At 41.0% G+C, this 26,860-nt stretch overlaps 1 protein-coding gene across 1 annotated transcript in view; it reads left to right on the top strand.

Annotated features, from left to right (window-relative positions):
- Nucleotides 1–26,860, top strand: part of LOC117964446 (complement receptor type 1-like) — a 105,983-nt gene that overhangs the window by 35,602 nt on the left and 43,521 nt on the right. Inside the window, exons 16-18 of the mRNA XM_059003980.1 lie at nt 3,880–4,059; nt 4,547–4,646; nt 4,982–5,055. Of these exons, the coding sequence (XP_058859963.1) occupies nt 3,880–4,059; nt 4,547–4,646; nt 4,982–5,055 (354 nt within the window). The remainder of the gene's footprint in view (nt 1–3,879; nt 4,060–4,546; nt 4,647–4,981; nt 5,056–26,860) is intronic.

The following is a 26,860-nucleotide window of genomic DNA, read 5'->3' as shown; positions in this document are numbered from 1 at the left end:
TAAACAATGCGCGATTTGAGACGTGAAAAATACAAAGAGTAGAAACATGCAGAAATGTCTTAGACTTTTGCACAGCAGTGTATATGTGTACAATTCCCATCAGTGTTAATCCAACATTGTGTATCTTTCTGCATTGGCACTTTTCTCAGTATGAAGGAGTATAATAGGTCTGTGGTAATATTGGCCTTTCATAAAAGTTGTTTTTAATATATAGATAGATATAAAGATTGTGCAACAGTAAGAGATTTTGTAATCATGTGAACTGGAAAATGTTTGTGCAGCTTTAGATAAAAAAAAGCCTTAAATTTGTTATATATATATATATTAGTGTATATAATGTGTTGTATAAATTATTGAAATTTTATAGGAACACTTGAAAGATTGTGAAGAGAGTCAATTTGAATTGTATTCTTCTGTTGGCTCAATATCCAACATCACATGCCAACCTAATGCACTGTGCCGTAATTCAGATCAAACAGATCAAATGTGCCTCATTCTGTTTGTGGAGGGGGGAAGGAATACAACCACTGGCTAAGGGCATTTGAAATGTCCACTCGGGGATCCTGCATATTTAGCCTTTCACCAAATCATCACTTTGCTTTTGAGGAATCTTTTTATTCTTCTCTGTACTGCTTTAATTTTTAAAAAAAATAAAATAAAAACATTTCCGTGTTTAACAATGATTCTTTAAATGAATATTAATGGGTCAGTATGTACTCATTCAAAGAAGATCATTTAAAAAGTTTTGAACACATTTTAAGTTTTGTGTACTTCAGCACATTAGCATATCTGACTGTAGCAATGGAATATTATGACAAGAATAAATCCTCCTGTATTTTAATTTGGTCTTTATTCTCGTCCGTATGTACACACAGTATAGAACCTGTTTATTTTGTTTGGAGTTATGTCACTCGCTGATTGAAAAGGTACAGTAATTCAATATTTGCAGGTATTTAAATAGTTCACAATTGAGAAGCGACAGCTCTCACGGGCGAATTTGTCGCTAATTTAATTGTCCCATTACTTTTATTATAGCAACTACACTCAGACCTGTTATACTTGTAAATGATGCTTCTTTTGTGGTTATGTATACTGTTACCTGCTAGGCCTGGTAGTATTTCTATTAACATTTTATTAAATAATTATATATTCGTGTTACATATAACTTTCAAGTGCGTATAAAAAGTTAAAAGTGTGTGCTATCAGAAATTTGCAGACCAAAGACAAACCAATCATGGAGGACAACGTGCACTTACATTTTAAAATAAAGCCAGTGCGCTCTGGACTGTGTGAATGAAAGGTGCTATAGTGTTCTTTTGACAGGTGCTCAGGCTGAAAATTGAAACGGAATGGATGTCTGGCATCCAGCTATGCATTTAGCAACAGATTGCTCTAGTCAAATGAAACACAGAGGCTCAGGAGCAAGCAGATAAATCTTACACTCAAGATGTAGAACTGAACTCCCCAAACATAAACAAAAAATGTAAGAATCTTGTGATTGAAATACTTGCATATGCCTCTATTGCATATTTAATTGTGTATGGAATGTTTCCATATAGTACAGGTGAGCCAGCTGCCCTGTTGTGTTTGGGGAGCAGTGGGAGGAGGTTATTAAATACATACCTTGGCAGTGCATCACGATTTCATGAATACACCTGTTTCATGATGATAAAATGTGTGCCAGTCTAACACACGTCACTTTTGCAATAGTGGAAGACCATCCCTTCTTCACAAGAATGCTATTCCACTGCATCTAACATGGCTAAGGCATGCTACAGTGAGAGCCTGGGAAAGTATTCAATGGAGTTACACAATCAAATTTTTTTATTTTTTTATTATTCACTGAAAAAATGCCTAATCAGTTATCCTATCAGGCTAAATTTGACGTGTAGCTTGTCAAAACATACTGTAAGCAGCTTTATAACAAGTCACTTGATATTACAAGACATTGCATGATAATTAAATGTCAACACCTAAACCCTGCCCCAATAAAGCTGTTGACTTTGGACCTGTTTAGTGCAATGTAGCAACAAGAAGGATTGTTTAATGTGTCATGCTGTTTTGGAATAGTCAATATGGGTTACTTATTAGTGTGTAATAAAGATTGAGTCCTGCCAGCCTGGTAGAGGCTGCCACGGTGTACTGCAGTTAAGTTCCATGTTTGACACTAGGTTCTGCAGCTTACCCTTGTCCTGCACACAGTTTAGTTATCATGTGATAGGAGAACAACAACAAATATCAATATCAAATACCATTCTGGCTCCGTGCCAAGCAGTGTATGCCAGGAAGGCGCTGCCCTGAAGTTTATGGTGACTTTGAACAAAACGCAAAATTTGAAATGAGCACCGAGTGCTGTATTTTGAAGTCGGGTCTACCCAGGGGTTGAGTTGAGGAAACATCAAAGTTTTCAAAGAAGAATTTGGAGTACCTCCAAGGTCCCACCCTACACCTGTAATACCACAGAGAATTGTACCCGCTGCGTATACCTCTTGAGAAATCCAAGCAACCCAACAGGTATTGACACATGACTGTATAGTGGGAATAAGAATATAGAGGACACCTGTATTATATCTTCCTGCTGCTCTGAAGCCGAGTTTGTACTTTGGAAAGCGTTGTCTTAAGGAACAAACCCCTTAAATAACAATACCAACGAATTTATATTTTTTATAATAATCATTTCATTTACAACACAACGAGCTCTAGTGATTTTTTCTTCTCCCCTTTCATATTGTATTGGAAATTCATAAGTACGAAAAGAAGAGACTTAAAAGAAGGACAAAAAGCATTTTGTTTAATAAAGTCTACATTTTCAAGGCAGAGCTACAACCGAAGAGAATAACTAGGAAGGTGCCACAGGAAGAAAAATGCCTGGACGCAATACACATTCTGCCAACAACGTATTTATGATTTCACTATGTCTGGGGCTGGCCTTGCTCATTGTCAGTGTGTCTGGTAAGTCCTAATTATGTGTGTGAGTAGCAATAAGTCCTGACACGGAGGGCATTCGCACAGTGATTATTGAGGACCGTTTGGGTAGGGGCTCGAGATGAAGTCCAGGTACATATTTACTCTATATACTCTGTGTGTGTGTGTGTGTGTGTGTGTGTGTGTGTATATATATATATATATATATATATATATATATATATATATATATATATAAAATTAATTAATTACCGGCACAATATTATCATATTATACTGGAGTGCCAATGTAAAAATCCAGAACTTTTCAAAACTGCTTACTATAATAATATACTGCACAGTCACCTTAGTTAGCAAAATATATTTCCTTAAAAACAATAGCACATTAATTGGGCATATTTCTGTCTAATAAAACTATATACCATTATCTGCCTATCAACATACGGCGGAACAGCAGGTCGGTAAACCAGTGAGGTACGGCGTCTCGCTCTTTTCATACCGATGTACCTACGAGTACGAGAATAGCATCTATTAACACAACAATCCGCTGGCATAATTATGAATACATTGTTATGTTTGTTAAAAAAAAAAAGAATCGGTACTGTAATTAGTCTTTGATATGGGTGGATTCATCTTGAACTAGAAATGTACCAAATACGAGTGAAATACGTGTTTTATAGAATACGAACCTTCGCTTTTTAATACACGAGCCGCACCGCGTTGTATCACACTGTATTCTGTTAACAGCGACAAGTTTTTTTTATTTGAACTTCATTAAAGGCAAGGTTAATGACACCGGAAAGGCAAGGCAGTCTAAAAGCAGGATAGCTGTAAGATCCCTTGGCTTGTTTATCACAGCAACTTAAAATAAATAAATAAATAAATAATAATAATAATAATAATAATACAATTTGTAATGGTGAAATCACTAAACTAGATATCTTGCTCTTTTTAGGACAATGTGGCAATCCTCCAGATTATCCCAATGTGACAATAATCACTCAACTGCCACCTAATTTAGTGGAGGGATTTACAATCACTTATGCATGTCAGAGTGGGTATGTACGGAAGAGTGGATCTACAACAATCACCTGTACCAATTCACAGTGGTCACAGTTGACCTTGGTGTGTGAACGTAAGTATGATTTTGATATTTGTTTTAATGGTGTATGTTATTGTATTGCTAGACAACTTAATCACTAATTTGTTGGTTTGTGTTGGTAGGGAGCCACGGACGGACACTTTTTTGAATAATGTTTTAAATTATCTTTGAAAAAGTAGCTATTGACTGTTTGACTGCCTTTGACTATATGTCTATTAACCAAGTAAAGGTTATTTTTACTAAGTGTGTGCTGTCTGCAAGGGAACTGGTCTCTTAAACAATTCTATATGTCTCAATGATATAATGTAAGTGGAATTTTAAAATAAATCAGGAATTCGGTTCAGTCTAAGTATTTATGAGTATGGAGATACAGTACTACGGTGCAGGTGTTGCTAAATACTAACATTTACAAAAACACACATTTGTGTGCAATGTAGGGAACAATTAAACTACTTTTGGATAATGTCTATTCAATGTGCTCTGTACTCATTTCAGATTTTGATTGTATTTTCTCTTTCAGGCCGATCATGTGGAAGTCCAGGAGAGATACTTAATGGACGCTTTAATACTGATGAGGGTGTTCTTTTTGGAGACAAGGCTTATGCAGTTTGTAATGAAGGGTGAGTATATTGTGGTTGATGCTCAAGATTATTAAGGTTGGGGTAGTATGTGCATATAATCCAGTAATGAGATGTATTATTACTATAATAATATTACTGTTCTTGTCCTGGGGAAGCATGTCCCTGTCATCAGTGATATAGTGCAGGTGCTCATATATAAATTACACTTTAAGATTTGCATCTTCTCCAGTTGTGATCAAAATTACTGTGGGTTGTATTTAGCTACATTTCTGAAAGCAACACTGTTTTAAAAGCTGGCAATAAACCACGTAGTTGCAGCTAGATTAAAAAAAAAACAAAAAAAAAAAAACATTAGGGTTTCTTATTTGTTTTAGATTCCATTTGGTAGGCAGTGGTGTCAGAAACTGCCTTGCTATTGGCTGGGATGGTGCTATTCCTATATGTGAAAGTAAGTAGGCTTGTGTGTTTTTACAAAAAAATAAAATGTTTTTAAATATAATTGTTCTATGTATAGAGTATCATATAGGATGCTGTACAGTGCAAGCTGATAGGAACTCCACGAGAGGTCAGAGTGGCTACTGGCTGCTCTCACCTTGAGGGGGTGCAAATCAGCTTGTATTTAACACAACACCCAGTTCTATATTTCTTTTAAGGTAGAGTTAAATAGAAATAGTTTAACGGTATAGTTTTCTTTTATTGTTTTTGTATTGAAATTAACTTTTCTTCTTTGTACATGAATATTAGGATATGAATAGTGTCCGTGCCATATACTGAAAAATAAATAAAGCTGTACATGGATTTAGACTGCAGTTTGAGTGGAATTATCTTGCCTAGACCGGTATACAGGTTAGCAATGTTGAGAGATTTTGCACAATGTTTGATTGTAAGGTGCAGAGTAAACTATTAGCACATCTTGCAGACATTAGATGTTCTTTTAGACGTTTCCTAACAAAATGCAAGTGTGCAAATACCATGTATTATCTATCTATCTAACTGTTTATGTATCGATTATGTGTAATGTAATGTATTAAAGATGCATTTGATATAAACCATTGATTTTGATTAGGCTGATATTTGGAATAACGTTTTTTTTTTTTTTCTCCTAGTTGTTAAGTGTCCAAACCCTCCAGAGATTGTAAATGGTGAAATCACAAACCCACCTCAGGGAACTGTCACGTTTGGCACATCTATTATCTACAAGTGTAATGAAGGGTTTCTGGTGGGTAATAGGGAGCTTGTTTGCACCAAAGATGGAAACTACAGTAGTGCTCCTCCAGCATGTAAAGGTATGTATTGCTTTGTTTAATGATGTAACTGTGTGATTTTGAGGGGTGTGTCATTCTAGAAGGGGTAGATTGATCTCTGATGGACCCCCGGCTGCCACCTCATCACACAAACGTAACACATCACTCCCCACTAAAATATAATGAACTGTTTAATAAAACAAACACAAAAAAAACAACCTCAGTTTGAAACGATGATGCCACTGTACCTCTTGCAGACGTATTTGTAAGTTTTAACACACCGGCACACAATCCATCTCTGGTTTTGATGAAATGTTTAACAATCCAATAATATTGTAATTAACCCCGCTGTCAGGCTGGCCAAACTGAACACAGCCACCTTTACCTCCAACCTAATACACCGTTTGTAATCATCTGACCTTTTGGTTTCAGTTTGAACGATAGTCTCCATTCTGTTACTTTATATTTTTTATTAAGATCTGTAATTTAAAAGTAATATTCATACAGTGTTCACAAAATCACTTATACAGTGCCTTGCGAAAGTATTCGGCCCCCTTGAACTTTGCGACCTTTTGCCACATTTCAGGCTTCAAACAGAAAGATATGAAACTGTAATTTTTTGTGAAGAATCAACAACAAGTGGGACACAATCATGAAGTGGAACGAAATTTATTGGATATTTCTAACTTTTTTAACAAATAAAAAACTGAAAAATTGGGCGTGCAAAATTATTCAGCCCCTTTACTTTCAGTGCAGCAAACTCTCTCCAGAAGTTCAGTGAGGATCTCTGAATGATCCAATGTTGACCTAAATGACTAATGATGATAAATAGAATCCACCTGTGTGTAATCAAGTCTCCGTATAAATGCACCTGCACTGTGATAGTCTCAGAGGTCCGTTTAAAGCACAGAGAGCATCATGAAGAACAAGGAACACACCAGGCAGGTCCGAGATACTGTTGTGGAGAAGTTTAAAGCCGGATTTGGATACAAAAAGATTTCCCAAGCTTTAAACATCCCAAGGAGCACTGTGCAAGCGATAATATTGAAATGGAAGGAGTATCAGACCACTGCAAATCTACCAAGACCTGGCCGTCCCTCTAAACTTTCAGCTCATACAAGGAGAAGACTGATCAGAGATGCAGCCAAGAGGCCCATGATCACTCTGGATGAACTGCAGAGATCTACAGCTGAGGTGGGAGACTCTGTCCATAGGACAACAATCAGTCGTATACTGCACAAATCTGGCCTTTATGGAAGAGTGGCAAGAAGAAAGCCATTTCTTAAAGATATCCATAAAAAGTGTCGTTTACAGTTTGCCACAAGCCACCTGGGAGACACACCAAACATGTGGAAGAAGGTGCTCTGGTCAGATGAAACCAAAATCGAACTTTTTGGCAACAATGCAAAACGTTATGTTTGGCGTAAAAGCAACACAGCTCATCACCCTGAACACACCATCCCCACTGTCAAACATGGTGGTGGCAGCATCATGGTTTGGGCCTGCTTTTCTTCAGCAGGGACAGGGAAGATGGTTAAAATTGATGGGAAGATGGATGGAGCCAAATACAGGACCATTCTGGAAGAAAACCTGATGGAGTCTGCAAAAGACCTGAGACTGGGACGGAGATTTGTCTTCCAACAAGACAATGATCCAAAACATAAAGCAAAATCTACAATGTAATGGTTCACAAATAAACATATCCAGGTGTTAGAATGGCCAAGTCAAAGTCCAGACCTGAATCCAATCGAGAATCTGTGGAAAGAACTGAAAACTGCTGTTCACAAATGCTCTCCATCCAACCTCACTGAGCTCGAGCTGTTTTGCAGGAGGAATGGGCAAAAATTTCAGTCTCTCGATGTGCAAAACTGATAGAGACATACCCCAAGCGACTTACAGCTGTAATCGCAGCAAAAGGTGGCGCTACAAAGTATTAACTTAAGGGGGCTGAATAATTTTGCACGCCCAATTTTTCAGTTTTTTATTTGTTAAAAAAGTTTGAAATATCCAATAAATTTCGTTCCACTTCATGATTGTGTCCCACTTGTTGTTGATTCTTCACAAAAAATTACAGTTTCATATCTTTGTTTGAAGCCTGAAATGTGGCAAAAGGTCACAAAGTTCAAGGGGGCCGAATACTTTCGCAAGGCACTGTATATACGTATGCAGATAATGGGTTATTAATTAATTTCTTCATTGAAAATGTCGCTTTAATTTCAAACTGTAGCAGACTCAGCTTTTTAAGTATTTTCTAGATCTATGCTACAGCCATTTAATGGTAATCTGTTTGGCCATTGCTTGTTTGTTATTACAGATCACAATGGCTGCCCTTTTGTTCAAGTGGAAAATGGCTATAAGGTAGCTGGATTTGGACCAGTTTATAACTATGGGGATTTCATTACCTTTGCTTGTAATCATGGGTATATTCTCAATGGCACTGACACTGTTACATGTGGAATAAATGAAATTTGGGAACCTGAACTTCCTGCTTGCCAAAAAGGTAAGTACCATTCACGCTTTGAGATAAAACAGTAACTTGAAATACAGTAAACATCATGCTGACCAGCAAACCTTCAAGAGAGTTCTTATTGTCTGTTGTAAACTATTAAAGGTAATATAGGAATTATGTATTTATTGATAACATCTATGTTGCATTATTTGTTAAGTCAGTATTAGCCTTGTATAAACCTGATTTAAATCGGTGTGTACTGTACACGTGGTGCTTGCTGTGTAGTTTTAACAATACCTTCCTGTAGATCGGTAATACTATTTTTGACGTTGCTAAAATGTTCCTTTTTGATAAGTTTTAAATATTCATTACAGGTTAGATACTTATGATCTGAATGAGACTGCATCAAAGAGATGAGCTAAAACCCAATCCTTGTTTTAAAGGCACAACATTTATCCTATAAGCAGTTCCACTGTTTGTTTTCAAGCACATGCTCATGTGAAGTGCTTGGGTCTTGGTTTGAGGAACAATGTTCAGTAGCACCGCGTTGTATCACACTGTATTCTGTTAACAGCGACAATTTTTTTTTATTTTTCATTAAAGGCAGATTTTTTTTTTTTTTTTTTTTTCCCAGAGGTTGCGGAAATGAAAACGTTCCTTGTTGAAACGGTATAGGTCTGCATTGTTCCTAAAGTCGGGGCAGATTACTGTTATACTTACAAAAAACAATAATAACGTAACTTTGAGTTAACATTGAGAGACAGAGAATGTCGTGTTTTGTTTCGATGTTTAGTTATATATAGGCGACGTCATTTTTAAACGTTGCTCAGTTAACTACAGTATACCAGTTTTGGGGAGCTCCATTTTTATCAATAGAGAATTAACCAGAACTTAATTAAAAGCAATGTGCAGTGGCCTCCAAGCACCGTACAACGGTACAGTATACTGTGCACAGAAAATACAGACAGTGATAATAAGTCTTTTTTTTATGCACCAGAATGGCTACCCCCATATGGACAATGGATCTTTATTAATCGTTGTATGGTCTACCCATGTACAGTTCATATAATGATCACAGATGGTATGGGGGGTATGCAGCTATCACTGACAGGCCTATACGTTGCTGTCTGGCAGGAGGATCATTAATTATTATAATTATTATTTATTTCTTAGCAGACGCCCTTATCTAGGACGACTTACAATTGTTACAAGATATCACATTATACAGATATCACATTATTTTTACATACAATTACCCATTTATACAGTTGGCTTTTTTTTTTACTGGAGCAATCTAGGTAAAGTACCTTGCTCAAGGGTACAACAGCAGTGTCCCCCACTGGGGATTGAACCCACAACCCTCCGGCCAAGAGTCCAGAGCCCTTACCACTACTCCACACTGCGGCCCCCTCTCCTAACTCTTCTGACTCTTCTGGCTTCTAACTTCTTGATACACGCCAGATTCCAGTTCTACCCCAATCCCAGGCTGTGCCACACTATTCCGCTGCTATCGAGAATGTACAGCTTTCATCTTTCATTGAACTGTTTCAGTGATCTGGGTCTATGCATTACTCAGCACTCAGGGTAAACCCTGTTATGATAGTTGGTGCATCTAATGGATTTCTAAAGTTCTGTGGATGCACAGTGGCAGTGTATGTGCCCCTGAAATCTGTATCTGAGGGATATAGGCTAAAGAAGGTGCCTGTCCATTCTTATTCACACATGCGTTTGTCATACTTGTATTTTTTTTTTTATATATATAAATTTAGTCGTTGCCAATTATTTTTATTATTTTCTCCCAATTTGGAATGGCCAATTATTTTATTATGCTCAGCTCACCGCTACCACCCCTGCGCTGACTCGGGAGGGCGAAGACGAACACACACTGTCCTCCAAAGCGTGTGCCGTCAGCCGACCGCTTTTTTTCACACTGCGGACTCACCATGCAGCCACCCAAGAGCTACAGCGTCAGAGGACAACTTACAGGCAAGCCCGCAGGCGCCCGGCCAGACTACAGGGGTCGCTGGTGCGCGATGAGCCGAGGACACCCTGGCCGACCTAACCCTCCCTCCCCCCGGGCGACGCTCGGCCAATTGAGCGCCGCCCCCTGGGAGCTCCCGTCCTCGGTTGGCACAGGAATAGCCTGAACTCGAACTCGCGACGTACAGACTATAGGACGCATCCGGCACTCTACGCAAGTGCTTTTACTGGATGCGCCACTCGGGAGCCCCGTATTTTCACACATACAGTACGTACCCACAAGGTTAATGACACCGGAAGGGCAAGGCAGTCTAAAAGCAGGAGAGCTGTAAGATCCCTTGGCTTGTTTATCACAGCAACTTAAAAAATAAAGACAAGTTGTAGTGGTGAAATCACTAAACTGGATATCTTGCTGTTTTTAGCACAATGTGGCAATCCTCCAGCTTATCCCAATGTGATAATAATCACTCAACCACCACTTGACGTAGAGGGATCTACAATCACTTATGCATGTCAGAGTGGGTATGTACGGAAGAGTGGATCTCCAACAATCACCTGTACCAATTCACAGTGGTCACAGCTGACCTTGGTGTGTGAACGTAAGTATGATTTTTATATTTGTTTTAATGGTGTGTGTTATTGTATTGCTAGACTATTTAATCACTAATTTGTTGGTTTGTGTTGGTAGGGAGGGACGGACGTACACTTTTTTTAATTCTGTTTTAAATTATCTTTGAAAAAGTAGTTATTGACTGTTTGACTGCCTTTGACTATATGTCTATTAACCAACTAAAGGTTATTTTTACTAAGTGTGTGCTGTCTGCAAGGGAACTGTTCTCTTAAACAATTCTATATGTCTCAATGATATAATGTAAGTGGAATTTTAAAATAAATCAGGAATTCGGTTCAGTCGAAGTATTTATGAGTATGGAGATACAGTACTACGGTGCAGGTGTTGCTAAATACTAACATTTACAAAAACACACATTTGTGTGCAATGTAGGGAACAATTAAACTACTTTTGGATAATGTCTGTACAATGTGCTCTGTACTCATTTCAGATTTTGATTGTGTATTTTTTCTTTCAGGCCGATCATGTGGAAGTCCAGGAGAGATACTTAATGGACACTTTAATACTGATGAGGGTGTTCTTTTTGGAGACAAGGCTTATGCAGTTTGTGATGAAGGGTGAGTATATTGTGGTTGATGCTCAAGATTATTAAGGTTGGGGTAGTATGTGCATATAATCCAGTAATGAGATGTATTATTACTATAATAATATTACTGTTCTTGTCCTGGGGACGCATGTCCCTGTCATCAGTGATATAGTGCAGGTGCTCATATGTAAATTACACTTTAAGATTTGCATCTTCTCCAGTTGTGATCAAAATTACTGTGGGTTGTATTTAGCTACATTTCTGAAAGCAACACTGTTTTAAAAGCTGGCAATAAACCACGTAGTTGCAGCTAGATTAAAAAAACAAACAAAAAAAAAAAACATTAGGGTTTCTTATTTGTTTTAGATTCCAGTTGGTAGGCAGTGGTGTCAGAAACTGCCTTGCTATTGGCTGGGATGGTGCCATTCCTATATGTGAAAGTAAGTAGGCTTGTGTGGTTTTTAAAAAAAACAAAATAATGTTTTTAAATATAATTGTTCTATGTATAGAGTATCATATAGGATGCTGTACAGTGCAAGCTGATAGGAACTCCACGAGAGGTCAGAGTGGCTACTGGCTGCTCTCACCTTGAGGGGGTGCAATTCAGCTTGTATTTAACACAACACCCAAATCTATATTTCTTTTTAGGTAGAGTTAAATAGGAATAGTTTAACGGTATAGTTTTCTTTTTTTGTTTTTGTATTGAAATTAACTTTTCTTCTTTGTACATGAATATTAGGATATGAATAGTGTCCGTGCCATATACTGAAAAATAAATAAAGCTGTACATGGATTTAGTCTGCAGTTTGAGTGGAATTATCTTGCCTAGACCGGTCTACAGGTTAGCAATGTTGAGAGATTTTGCACAATGTTTAATTATAAGGTGCAGAGTAAACTATTAGCACATCTTGCCGACATTAGATGTTCTTTTAGACGTTTCCTAACCAAATGCAAGTGTGCAAATACCATGTATTATCTATCTATCTAACTGTTTATGTATTGATTATGTGTAATGTAATGTATTAAAGATGCATTTGATATAAACCATTGATTTTGATTAGGCTGATATTTGGAATAACGTTTTTTTTTTTCTCTAGTTATTAAGTGTCCAGACCCTCCAGAGATTGTAAACGGTGAAATCACAAACCCACCTCAGGGAACTGTCACGTTTGGCACAGTTATTATCTACAGGTGTAATGAAGGGGTTCTGGTGGGTAATAGGGAGCTTGTTTGCACCATAGATGGAAACTACAGTAGTGCTCCTCCAGCATGTAAAGGTATGTATTGCTTTGTTTAATGATGTAACTGTGTGATTTTGAGGGGTGTGTCATTCTAGAAGGGGTAGATTGATCTCTGATGGACCCCCGGCTGCCACCTCATCACACAAACGTAACACATCACTGCCCACTAAGATATAATGAACTGTTTAATAAAACAAACACAAAAAAAAACAACCTCAGTTTGAAACGATGATGTCACTGTACCTCTTGCAGACGTATTTGTAAGTTTTAACACACCGGCACACAATCCATCCCTGGTTTTGATTTGATGTTTAACAATACAATAATATTGTAATTAACCCCGCTGTCAGGCTGGCCAAACTGAACACAGCCACCTTTACATCCAGTCTAATACACCGTTTGGAATCAAGTGATCTTTTGGTTTCAGTTTGAACGATAGTCCCCATTCTGTTACTTTATGTTTTTTTATTAAGATGTATAATTTAAAAGTAATATTCATACAGTGTTCACAAAATCACTTATATATACGTATGCAGATAATGGGTTATTAATTAATTTCTTCATTGAAAATGTCGCTTTAATTTCAAACTGTAGCAGACTCAGCTTTTTAAGTATTTTCTAGATCTATGCTACAGCCATTTAATGGTAATCTGTTTGACCATTACTTGTTTGTTATTACAGATCATATAGGCTGCCGTTCTGTTCAAGTGGAAAATGGCTATAAGGTAGCTGGATTTGGACCAGTTTATAACTATAAGGATTCCATTACCTTTGCTTGTAATCCTGGGTATATTCTCAGTGGCACTGACACTGTTACATGTGGAATAAATGAAATTTGGGAACCTGAACTTCCGACTTGCCAAAAAGGTAAGTACCATTCACGCTTTGAGATAAAACACTAACTTGAAATACAGTAAACATCATGCTAACCAGCAAACCTTCAAGAGAGTTCTTATTGTCTGTTGTAAACTATTAAAGGTGATATAGGAATTATGTATTTATTGATAACATCTATGTTACATTATTTGTTAAGTCAGTATTAGCCTTGTATAAACCTGAATTAAATCGGTGTGTACTGTACACGTGGTGCTTGCTGTGTAGTTTTAACAATACCTTCCTGTAGATCTGTAATACTATTTTTGACATTGCTAAAATGTTCCTTTTTGATAAGTTTTAAATATTCATTACAGGTAAGATACTTATTATCTGAATGAGACTGCATCAAAGAGATGAGTTAAAACCCAATCCTTGTTTCAAAGGCACAACATTTAACCTATAAGCAGTTCCACTGTTTGTTTTCAAGCACATGCTCACGTGAAGTGCTTGGGTCTTGGTTTGAGGAACACTGTTCAGTAGCACCGCGTTGTATCACACTGTATTCTGTTAACAGCGACAATTTTTTTTTATTTTTCATTAAAGGCAGATATTTATTTATTTATTTTTTTCCCAGAGGTTGCGGAAATGAAAACGTTCCTTGTTGAAACGGTATAGGTCTGCATTGTTCCTAAAGTCGGGGCAGATTACTGTTATACTTACAAAAAACAATAATAACGTAACTTTGAGTTAACATTGAGAGACAGAGAATGTCGTGTTTTGTTTCGATGTTTAGTTATATATAGGCGACGTCATTTTTAAACGTTGCTCAGTTAACTACAGTATACCAGTTTTGGGGAGCTCCATTTTTATCAATAGAGAATTAACCAGAAATTCAATTTATAAGCAATGTGCAGTGGCCTCCAAGCACCGCACAACAGTACAGTATACTGTGCACAGAAAATACAGACAGTGATAATAAGTCTTTATTTTTTAATGCACCAGAATGGCTACCCCCATATGGACAATGGATCTTTATTAATCGTTGTATGGTCTACCCATGTACAGTTCATATAATGATCACAGATGGTATGGGGGGTATGCAGCTATCACTGACAGGCCTATACGTTGCTGTCTGGCAGGAGGATCATTAATTATTATAATTATTATTTATTTCTTAGCAGACGCCCTTATCTAGGACGACTTACAATTGTTACAAGATATCACATTATACAGATATCACATTATTTTTACATACAATTACCCATTTATACAGTTGGTTTTTTTTTTTTACTGGAGCAATCTAGGTAAAGTGCCTTGCTCAAGGGTACAACAGCAGTGTCCCCCACTGGGGATTGAACCCACAACCCTCCGGCCAAGAGTCCAGAGCCCTTACCACTACTCCACACTGCTGCCCCCTCTCCTAACTCTTCTGACTCTTCTGGCTTCTAACTTCTTGATACACGCCAGATTCCAGTTCTACCCCAATCCCAGGCTGTGCCACACTATTCCGCTGCTATCGAGAATGTACAGCTTTCATCTTTCATTGAACTGTTTCAGTGATCTGGGTCTATGCATTACTCAGCACTCAGGATAAACCCTGTTATGATAGTTGGTGCATCTAATGAAGTTCTGTGGATGCTCAGTGGCAGTGTATGTGCCCCTGAAATCTGTATCTGAGGGATATAGGCTAAAGAAGGTGCCTGTCCATTCTTATTCACACATGCGTTTGTCATACTTGTATTTTTTTTTTTTTTATATATAAATTTAGTCGTTGCCAATTATTTTTATTATTTTCTCCCAATTTGGAATGGCCAATTATTTTATTATGCTCAGCTCACCGCTACCACCCCTGCGCTGACTCGGGAGGGCGAAGACGAACACACACTGTCCTCCAAAGCGTGTGCCGTCAGCCGACCGCTTTTTTTCACACTGCGGACTCACTATGCAGCCACCCAAGAGCTACAGCATCGGAGGACAACTTACAGGCAAGCCCGCAGGCGCCCGGCCAGACTACAGGGGTCGCTGGTGCGCGATGAGCCGAGGACACCCTGGCCGACCTAACCCTCTCTCCCCCCGGGCGACGCTCGGCCAATTGAGCTCCGCCCCCTGGGAGCTCCCGTCCTCGGTCGGCACAGGAATAGCCTTAACTCGAACTCACGACGTACAGACTATAGGACGCATCCGGCACTCTACGCAAGTGCTTTTACTGGATGCGCCACTCGGGAGCCCCGTATTTTCACACATACAGTACGTACCCTCAAGGTTAATGACACCGGAAGGGCAAGGCAGTCTAAAAGCAGGATAGCTGTAAGATCCCTTGGCTTGTTTATCACAGCAACTTAAAAAATAAAGACAAGTTGTAGTGGTGAAATCACTAAACTGGATATCTTGCTGTTTTTAGCACAATGTGGCAATCCTCCAGCTTATCCCAATGTGATAATAATCACTCAACCACCACTTGACGTAGAGGGATCTACAATCACTTATGCATGTCAGAGTGGGTATGTACGGAAGAGTGGATCTCCAACAATCACCTGTACCAATTCACAGTGGTCACAGCTGACCTTGGTGTGTGAACGTAAGTATGATTTTTATATTTGTTTTAATGGTGTGTGTTATTGTATTGCTAGACTACTTAATCACTAATTGGTTGGTTTGTGTTGGTAGGGAGGGACGGACGGACACTTTTTTTAATTCTGTTTTAAATTATCTTTGAAAAAGTAGCTATTGACTATTTGTCTGTTAACCAACTAAAGTTTATTTTTACCAAGTGTGTGCTGTCTGCAAGGGAACTGTTCTCTTAAACAATTATATATGTCTCAATGATATTATGTAAGTGGAATTTTAAAATAAATCAGGAATTCAGTTCAGTCGAAGTATTTATGAGTATGGAGATACAGTACTATGGTGCAGGTGTTGCTAAATACTAACATTTACAAAAACACACATTTGTGTGCAATGTAGGGAACAATTAAACTACTTTTGGATAATGTCTGTACAATGTGCTCTGTACTCATTTCAGATTTTGATTGTAATTTCTCTTTCAGGCCGATCATGTGGAAGTCCAGGAGAGATACTTAATGGACACTTTAATACTGATGAGGGTGTTCTTTTTGGAGACAAGGCTTATGCAGTTTGTGATGAAGGGTGAGTATATTGTGGTTGATGCTCAAGATTATTAAGGTTGGGGTAGTATGTGCATATAATCCAGTAATGAGATGTATTATTACTATAATAATATTACTGTTCTTGTCCTGGGGAAGCATGTCCCTGTCATCAGTGATATAGTGCAGGTGCTCATATGTAAATTACACTTTTTAAGATTTGCATCTTCTCCAGTTGTGATCAAAATTACTGTGGGTTGTATTTAGCTACATTTCTGAAAGCAACACTGTTTTAAAAGCTGGCAATAAACCACGTAGTTGCAGCTAGATTAAAAAAAACAAAAAAAAAACATTAGGGTTTCTTATTTGTTTTAGATTCCAGTTGGCAGGCAATGGTGTCAGAAACTGTCGCGCTGCTGGCTGGGACGGTGACATTCCTATATGTGAAAGTAAGTAGGCTTGTGTGTTTTTACAAAAAAATAAAATGTTTTTAAATATAATTGTTCTATGTATAGAGTATCATATAGGATGCTGTACAGTGCAAGCTGATAGGAACTCCACGAGAGGTCAGAGTGGCTACTGGCTGCTCTCACCTTGAGGGGGTGCAATTCAGCTTGTATTTAACACAACACCCAATTCTATATTTCTTTTAAGGTAGAGTTAAATAGGAATAGTTTAACGGTATAGTTTTCCTTTTTTGTTTTTGTATTGAAATTAACTTTTCTTCTTTGTACATGAATATTAGGATATGAATAGTGTCCGTGCCATATACTGAAAAATAAATAAAGCTGTACATGGATTTAGTCTGCAGTTTGAGTGGAATTATCTTGCCTAGACCGGTATACAGGTTAGCAATGTTGAGAGATTTTGCACAATGTTTGATTGTAAGGTGCAGAGTAAACTATTAGCACATCTTGCAGACATTAGATGTTCTTTTAGATGTTTCCTAACCAAATGCAAGTGTGCAAATACCATGTATTATCTATCTATCTAACTGTTTATGTATTGATTATGTGTAATGTAATGTATTAAAGATGCATTTGATATAAACCATTGATTTTGATTAGGCTGATATTTGGAATAACATTTTTTTTTTGTCTAGTTGTTAAGTGTCCAAACCCTCCAGAGATTGTAAACGGTGAAATCACAAACCCACCTCAGGGAACTGTCACGTTTGGCACATCTATTACCTACAGGTGTAATGAAGGGTTTCTGGTGGGTAATAGGGAGCTTGTTTGCACCAAATATGGAAACTACAGTAGTGCTCCTCCAGCATGTAAAGGTATGTATTGCTTTGTTTAATGATGTAACTGTGTGATTTTGAGGGGTGTGTCATTCTAGAAGGGGTAGATTGATCTCTGATGGACCCCCGGCTGCCACCTCATCACACAAACGTAACACATCACTCCCCACTAAGATATAATGAACTGTTTAATAAAACAAACACAAAAAAAAACAACCTCAGTTTGAAACGATGATGTCACTGTACCTCTTGCAGACGTATTTGTAAGTTTTAACACACCGGCACACAATCCATCCCTGGTTTTGATGAAATGTTTAACAATACAATAATATTGTAATTAACCCCGCTGTCAGGCTGGCCAAACTGAACACAGCCACCTTTACATCCAACCTAAAACACCGTTTGTAATCAAGTGACCTTTTGGTTTCAGTTTGAACGATAGTCCCCATTCTGTTACTTTATGTTTTTTATTAAGATCTATAATTTAAAAGTAATATTCATACAGTGTTCACAAAATCACTTATATAGACGTATGCAGATAATGGTTTATTAATTAATTTCTTCATTGAAAATGTCGCTTTAATTTCAAACTGTAGCAGACTCAGCTTTTTAAGTATTTTCTAGATCTATGCTACAGCCATTTAATGGTAATCTGTTTGACCATTACTTGTTTGTTATTACAGATCATAAAGGCTGCCGTTCTGTTCAAGTTGAAAATGGCTATAAGGTAGCTGGATTTGGACCAGTTTATAACTATGGGGATTTCATTACCTTTGCTTGTAATCCTGGGTATATTCTCAGTGGCACTGACACTGTTACATGTGGAATAAATGAAATTTGGGAACCTGAACTTCCGACTTGCCAAAAAGGTAAGTACCATTCACGCTTTGAGATAAAACACTAACTTGAAATACAGTAAACATCATGCTAACCAGCAAACCTTCAAGAGAGTTCTTATTGTCTGTTGTAAACTATTAAAGGTAATATAGGAATTATTTATTTATTGATAACATCTACAGACGTGCTCAAATTTGTTGGTACCCCTCCACAAAAAACGAAGAATGCACAATTTTCTCTGAAATAACTTGAAACTGACCAAAGTAATTGGCATCCACCATTGTTTATTCCATATTTAATAGAAATCAGACTTTGCTTTTGATTTTTTATTCAACATAATATTGTAAATAATAAAACAAATGAAAATGGCATGGACAAAAATGATGGGACCGCTAACCTAATATTTTGTTGCACATTTTGTTGCGATCACTGCAATCAAACGTTTTCTGTAGCTCTCAATGAGACTTCTGCACCTGTTAACAGGTAGTTTGGCCCACTCTTCCTGAGCAAACTGATCCAGCTGTCTCAGGTTTGATGGATGCCTTCTCCTGACTGCAAGTTTCAGCTCTTTCCATAGATGTTCGATAGGATTCAGATCAGGACTCCTAGAAGGCCACTTCAGAATAGTCCAATGTTTTGTTCTTATCCATTCTTGGGTGCTGTGTGTTTTGGGTCATTATCCTGTTGGAGGACCCATGACCTGCGACTGAGATATGGCTTTCTGACACTGGGCAGTACGTTTCGCTCCAGAATGCCTTGTTAGTCTTGAGATTTCATTGTGCCCTGCACAGATTCAAGGCACCCTGTGCCAGGCGCAGCAAAGCAGCCCCAAAACATAACTGAGCCTCCTCCATGTTTCACTGTAGGTATGGTGTTCTTTTCTTTGAAAGCTTCATTTTTTCGTCTGTGAACATAGAGCTGATGTGACTTGCCAAAAAGCTCCAGTTTTGACTCATCTGTCCAAAGGACATTCTCCCAGAAGGATTGTCAATATGCATTTTAGCAAATTCTAGTCTGGCTTTTTTATGTTTTTCTTTCAAAAGTGGAGTCCTCCTGGGTCTTCATCCATGGAGCCCACTTTCGCTCATAAAGCGACGGATGGTGCGATCAGAAACTGACGTACCTTCACCTTGGAGTTCAGCTTGTATCTCTTTGGCAGTTATCCTTGGTTCTTTTTCTACCATTCGCACTATCCTTCTGTTCAATCTGGGGTCGATTTTCCTCTTGCGGCCGCGCCCAGGGAGGTTGGCTACAGTTCCATGGACCTTAAACTTCTTAATAATATTTGCAACTGTTGTCACAGGAACATCAAGCTGCTTGGAGATGGTCTTGTAGCCTTTACCATTACCATGCTTGTCTATTATTTTCTTTCTGATCTCCTCAGACAACTCTCTCCTTTGCTTTCTCTGGTCCATGTTCAGTGTGGTGCACACAATGATACCAAACAGCACAGTGACTACTTTTCTCCATTTAAATAGGCTGAATGACTGATATTAAGATTGGAGACATGTGTGATACTAATTAAAGAAACTAATTAGTTTGAAATATCACTATAATCCAATTATTTATGATCTTTTCTAAGGGGTACCAACAAATGTGTCCAGGCCATTTTAGAATATCTTTGTAGAATAAGCAATAACTCATCTCTTTTCACAGCTTCTTTGCTTTATTCTATGACATACCAAAGGCATGCAAGTATACATGATAAAATAGCTTTTAATTTCATCACTTTTCAGGAGGAATGAAGCATTATTTCAATAAGCTGTAAGGGTACCAACACATTTGAGCACGTCTGTATGTTACATTATTTGTTAAGTCAGTATTAGCCTTGTATAAACCTGAATTAAATCGGTGTGTACTGTACACGTGGTGCTTGCTGTGTAGTTTTAACAATACCTTCCTGTAGATCGGTAATGCTATTTTTGACATTGCTAAAATGTTCCTTTTTGATAAGTTTTAAATATTCATTACAGGTTAGATACTTATTATCTGAATGAGACTGCATCAAAGAGAGGAGTTAAAACCCAATCCTTGTTTCAAAGGCACAACATTTAACCTATAAGCAGTTCCACTGTTTGTTTTCAAACACATGCTCATGTGAAGTGCTTGGGTCTTGGTTTGAGGAACACTGTTTAGTAGCACATTCAGTGTGAGATTCAGTATACAATATTAATGAATTGAACTTAGATTTGAATGCTATTTAAACAGTCAAGTATTAACCTAATTGTTTTAATCATTTTATTTTAGCTTCAACAACAACCACAACAACCACAACAACAACCACAACAACAACCACAACAACAACAACAACAACAACAACAACAACAACAACAACAACAACAACAACAACAACCACAACCACCACAACCACAGAAGTGCCTCCAACACCCTCTCCTGGTAATGTCTTTAACCATTATTACTCCCCCTCCCTGCTAAATCTGCTGATTCCGGTTATTATCGCAGGCTGTAGATTTCCAGTACAAATAGGAATTGTGCATGCAGCCATGGATAAACTATGGGGGGTGGACCGACGGACGTGGCTTCATCACGGTCCACCCTGCTGACCCTGGCATCGTCAGAGGGCGTGGCTTATTCTTATCCCCTTAACAGGCGGGACCAGCGGCCAAATAGTCCTTGATCACCTCTCGCCATACCCATACAAGCAGTCATGATCCAGACATTGAATTGTCTTCCAGTAAAAATGAACAGTTCCCCTGAGGCATTGTTTTAACTACTGTCCATAAAATCAATGCTGATGTTTCTGATCTCTGTTTTACTGCAGTTATGTTTACTAATAATTATTCTGACAGGTATGCTATTCCACTTCTATTATAACCCTAGCTCTTTGTTTTTGCTTCCTTATATATATATATATATATATATATATATATATGTGGCAATGTGCCCCGCCCCTGTGTGCTTATTATGTGTTGTATGTTGCGTGCGTGTGTTAATGTTGGTGTATATTCATTGGTACACGGGATATAAACGGGTCTGTGTTTCACGTGTATTTAAAAATGTAGATTTATATTTAGGCACGAGGAGGGCACAAATCACTTCACGTGCTGGTTAAATGTAATATGTGAGCACGGGGTTGCACAGAATTAATTCACGTGCTGGGATTCAAGTGAATAATTAATTAGTAATTGAATCCCAGCACAACAGTATATATAGATGCACGTTTCTTTCAGTCAGGGTTGGGTGTTCGAGAGTTGAGAACGGGAGAGAGAGAGAGAGAAGTTGAAATAAACTCGGGACTGAGGCAGATAGGCTAACTCCTGCTTCAAGTAATCTTTAATTAACTACATTTGGTAACTCTGTAAGGTGGTGTTTGAATTAGCTGAGTTGGTGTCTGATTAGTACCAGGTGAGTGGTTTAATTGAATAGAAGTTGTTTTGCTATCTGATTGGTTTCCATGCAGTTGTTTTTTATATATTAAGCAGCCTATTTCTGCGCCAGCCAGAAGCGCCAGCCAACAGAAGAGCCTCAACAAAAGAGCCGGGAGTCTAGCTGTGGGAGTCCAGCGAGGGGAGGCCTGCACTGAGACACTGTTCCAATAGATCCAACGGGTCTCTAGAAGAAGCTATCTACTAGTCAGGTCTGTACCCTCCACCCTACTGCTCCCACTGTGCCTTTTGTCCTGCTATGACTGTCTCTCACATCCCTGTTCTGTCCTCCCGTCCTCGTCCTCTGCCCTCCCTCCGCTACTGCTCCTCCAACCCCTCTAACCTAATTTCTCTGCCTCTCCCCCCCTCCCGCACACTCTCTGGTGCACTCTGGAACTGTCACTCTTCTGCTAACAAAGCTGATTTCATCTCTGCCTTTGCCTCCCACCTCTCGCTCGATTTCCTTGCTCTCACTGAAACCTGGCTGTCCCCTGATAACACTGTTACTCCTGCTGCCCTGTCCTCTCTCTACGTCCTGTCCCATACCCCGCGTCTCACTGGACGGGGAGGTGGGACGGGTCTTCTCCTCTCTCCCTCCTTACTCTTTTCTGTCCCCTCCGATCTCATCTCACTCTCTGTCAGTACCTTTGAATTTCATGCAGTCTAACTAACCTTTCCCTGTCAACTCCTGCTCATTGTTCTGTACCGCCCCCCTGGGCCTCTCACTCACTTTCTGGATGAACTCGACTATCTACTCTCCTCCCTCCCCTCCCTGTCTACCCCGACTGTCCTGTTGGGTGACTTCAACATCCATCTCTCCAACCCCAGCCACTCTGCTGGATTCCTCCCTCTCCTGCACTCCTTCGACTTCTGTCTCTCTCCGTCCCCTCCTACCCACAAAGCTGGCCGTCAACTGGACCTCACCTTCTCCAGGGCCTGCTGCCCCTCCACCCTCTCTGTCACCCCCCTGGACCTCTCTGATCACTATTTCATCTCTTTTTCTCTGTCTCTCCCCCCTCTCCCTGCTCCTCCTACCCCCACTGTCACCTCTCGCCGTGACCTCCGCTTTCTTTCCCCCTCTGTCCTTGCCTCCACTCCCTGCTGCCCTAGACCTTTACCGCACTCTCCTCTCCTCCTTCTCCTCTACTCTCTCCTCTGCTAAATGTGCTTATTTCCAATCTGTAATCCAAGCCTCCACTAACAACCCACATAAACTATTCTCTACCTTCTCCTCCCTCCTAAACCCTCCCCCCCCCTCCTCCTCCCTCCTCTATCTCCCCTGATGACTTTGTCTCCTTCTTCTCTTCTAAAATTTCAGATATCCGCAAACTCTTTAACATCTCTCCCTCCCCCGCACCCCCTCCCGCTCCAACTCCTACACCGATTGCAACCCCTACTAACTCACCCTCCTTCTCCACCTTCTTGCCCCTCTCAGACTCTGACCTCTCCTCCCTGCTCCAGTGTCACAAACCCACCACGTGTGCCTTGGACCCCCTCCCCACTCACCTCTTTCAAGCTGCTGCTCCTGCTCTACTCCCCTTCATCTCCCTCCTCAACACCTCTCTACTTTCTGGTATCTTCCCCTCTGCCTTCAAAAAAGCCTCTATCACTCCCCTCCTCAAAAAACCTACCCTCGACCCCACCTCCCTCCAGAGCTACCGTCCTGTCTCCCTCCTACCCTTCCTCTCCAAAACCCTCGAGCGGACTGTACACCGCCAGCTCTCTGCTTTCCTGTCCAACCACTCTCTGCTTGACCCTCTCCAATCTGGCTTCCGCTCTGCTCACTCTACTGAAACCGCCCTCCTGTCTGTCACCAACTCACTTAAATGTGCCCGAGCTGCCTCTCTCTCCTCTGTCCTAATTCTCCTCGACCTCTCTGCTGCCTTTGACACTGTTGATCACTCTACTCTACTATCATCTCTTGCTGACCTGGGGATCTCTGGCACTGCTCTGGCCTGGTTCTCCTCCTACCTCTCCAACCGTACTTACCAGGTAACCTGGCGTGGAGCAACCTCCACACCTCACCCTCTCTTAACTGGAGTCCCCCAAGGGTCAGTCTTGGGTCCTCTCCTGTTCTCTCTCTACACCCGCTCCCTGGGCCCCCTCATCGCATCCTATGGTTTCTCATACCATTTCTATGCTGATGATGCTCAGATTTTCCTCTCCTTCCCCACCTCTGACTCCACCATCTCCTCCCGTATCTCTACCTGTCTGTCTGCTATTTCCTCCTGGATGCACTCGCATCACCTCAAACTCAACCTCTCTAAATCTGACCTCCTTTTCTTTCCCTCCTCCTCCCCCTCCTCTGATCTGTCCATCTCTGTTCCTCTGGAATCTACCACACTCTCTCCCTCTTCCTCAGCTAAGAACCTTGGAGTCACCCTGGACCCCTGCCTCTCTTATTCCCAGCACATCTCCACTCTGGCACGCACTTGCAGATTCTTCCTGAGCAACATCCGAAGAATCCGACCCTTCCTCACCAACTATGCTACCCAGCTCCTGGTCCAGGCCCTGGTACTCTCCCGCCTAGACTACTGCAACTCCCTCCTGGCTGGCCTCCCTGCGTCCGCCACCCGTCCGCTCCAGCTCATCCAGAACTCTGCTGCCCGCCTGGTGTTCTCTCTGCCTCGCTTCGCCCACGCTACTCCACTACTCCGCTCGCTCCACTGGCTCCCGATCACCGCTCGCATCCAGTTCAAGACTCTTGTACTAGCCTACAGATGCCTTGACCAGTCTGCACCCAGCTGCCTCCAGACCCTCATCTCTCCCTACACCCCCACTCGACCTCTCCGCTCCGCCTGCACTAGAAGACTAGCTCTACCACCGCTACGCTCCCCTGCCTCCAAAGCCCGCTCCTTCTCCACCCTTGCTCCGCAGTGGTGGAATGACCTTCCTACAGATGTCAGGACTGCCCAGTCCCTGACCACATTCCGGCGCCTCCTTAAGACTCACCTCTTCAAAGAGCACCTGTAGAACTCCTCTGTTTGTATCCTGGGACACTATCACCCTTCATGTAAATGTGCTTTATTTTGCTCTTATCAGCCCCTATTTTACTGCATTTAATCCTGTACTTCAGAATACTGTAATCTGCCAAGTTTTTAACCTGTAGTACTTTGTATTTAATCACATCCTGATGTAACTATCACTATTTAATCATATCCTGATGTAACTATCACTATTACCTGCTGTATTATTGAATTGTGGTTTGTCAAACTTGTACTTTGCTTGAACAAAAGTTATTGTATTTCTTGCTATTATTGTATTACTTGTATTGTAACGCTTGAAATGTGTTTGCTTACGATTGTAAGTCGCCCTGGATAAGGGCGTCTGCTAAGAAATAAATAATAATAATAATAATAAAATAAGATCGTAAATATAAGTGTTTGTACTCACCGTGTTTGTTTGTCTCTCCGTGCACCGTTTGTTAAGTGTTTAGTACGTTTTGTTTGTCTATTTATTTTGGCGCAAGTGCCGTGTCCTGTTTTGTTTTGTGTTCAAACCTTTTATTTTCTCTTCTGTTGTTTATTAAATGCTGAGCGCGATCACGCGCTCAGCTTAACCAAAACTCTAACTCTCTGTGTTACTTCCTGGCTCTGGTCTGACGCCACCCACTCCGGCCGTCTTTGTGACACGTGGTGTCCTGCGTGGGATTTACAGCGCCGCCAGGACTCAGGCCAGAGCAGGAACCGCATATTTGGATTAAAAAAAAAAAAAAAAAAAGAGGAAATATGGCAGAAGACGCCATCAAACTGCGGGACTGGATCCGGGGAAATGCTGGGCTGGAAGCCCAGTCGATACCAGTAGCCGTCCGGTTCCTGCGGTTGATGGACAGTGAGCGATGGGAGGCGTATGCAAGGGAACACACCGTAAGCACCTGGGAGGAAGGTGTGGAGTTGGTCCTCGGCTACCTGGAGGGAGTTATAAGTGGAACAACAGCCCAGGTAGCAGGTCCCCGTCTCCACCAGCAGAGGAAGAATGCCTGCTGGTTTTGCCTCCACAGCCCAAGCGGGAGGAGCCTGAGCGTCCACAGCCCGAGCGGGAGGAGCCTGAGCGTCCACAGCCCGAGCGGGAGGAGCCCGAGCGTCCACAGCCCGAGCGGGAGGAGCCCGAGCGTCCACAGCCCGAGCGGGAGGAGCCCGAGCGTCCACAGCCCGAGCGGGAGGAGCCCGAGCGTCCACAGCCCGAGCGGGAGGAGCCCGAGCGGGAGGAGCCCGAGCGTCCACAGCCCGAGCGGGAGGAGCCCGAGCGTCCACAGCCCGAGCGGGAGGAGCCCGAGCGTCCACAGCCCGAGCGGGAGGAGCCCGAGCGTCCACAGCCCGAGCGGGAGGAGCCCGAGCGTCCACAGCCCAAGCGGGAGGAGCCTGAACGTCCTACGCCTGAGTGGGAGGAGCCCGAGCGTCCTACGCCTGAGTGGGGGGAGCCCGAACGTCCACAGCCCAAGAGGGGGGAGTCGGTGCGTCCACAGCCCAAAAGGGAGGAGTCGGTGCGTCCACAGCCCAAAAGGGAGGAGTCGGTGCGTCCACAGCCCGAAGAGAGGGAAGTCGGGGCTTCCACAGCCCTAGGACCCAAGCTGCCAGCAGAGGGAGAATACCTGTTGGTTCACCTGCTGCTGCCGTCCCAAGAGCCAGAAGGGGAGGAATTGCAGGCTCAACCCCCTGAAATTTTCGGGGGGGGAGAAGGGCAGGATGCTGGTGTCCCCCAGCAGCCTCTAGTTATGCTGCTGAAGGGAGCACGGCGCACGCCAGCCCAGCCGCCACAGCCTCCCTCTGAGTGGCCAGCATCAGCCCCATGGCCTC

Source organism: Acipenser ruthenus, chromosome 29 (genome assembly GCF_902713425.1).
Source record: "Acipenser ruthenus chromosome 29, fAciRut3.2 maternal haplotype, whole genome shotgun sequence".
NCBI classification, from domain to species: Eukaryota; Metazoa; Chordata; class Actinopteri; order Acipenseriformes; family Acipenseridae; genus Acipenser; species Acipenser ruthenus.
The sequence above is the reverse complement of the archived record's forward strand: the minus strand, read 5'-3'. Positions and strand labels throughout refer to the sequence as shown.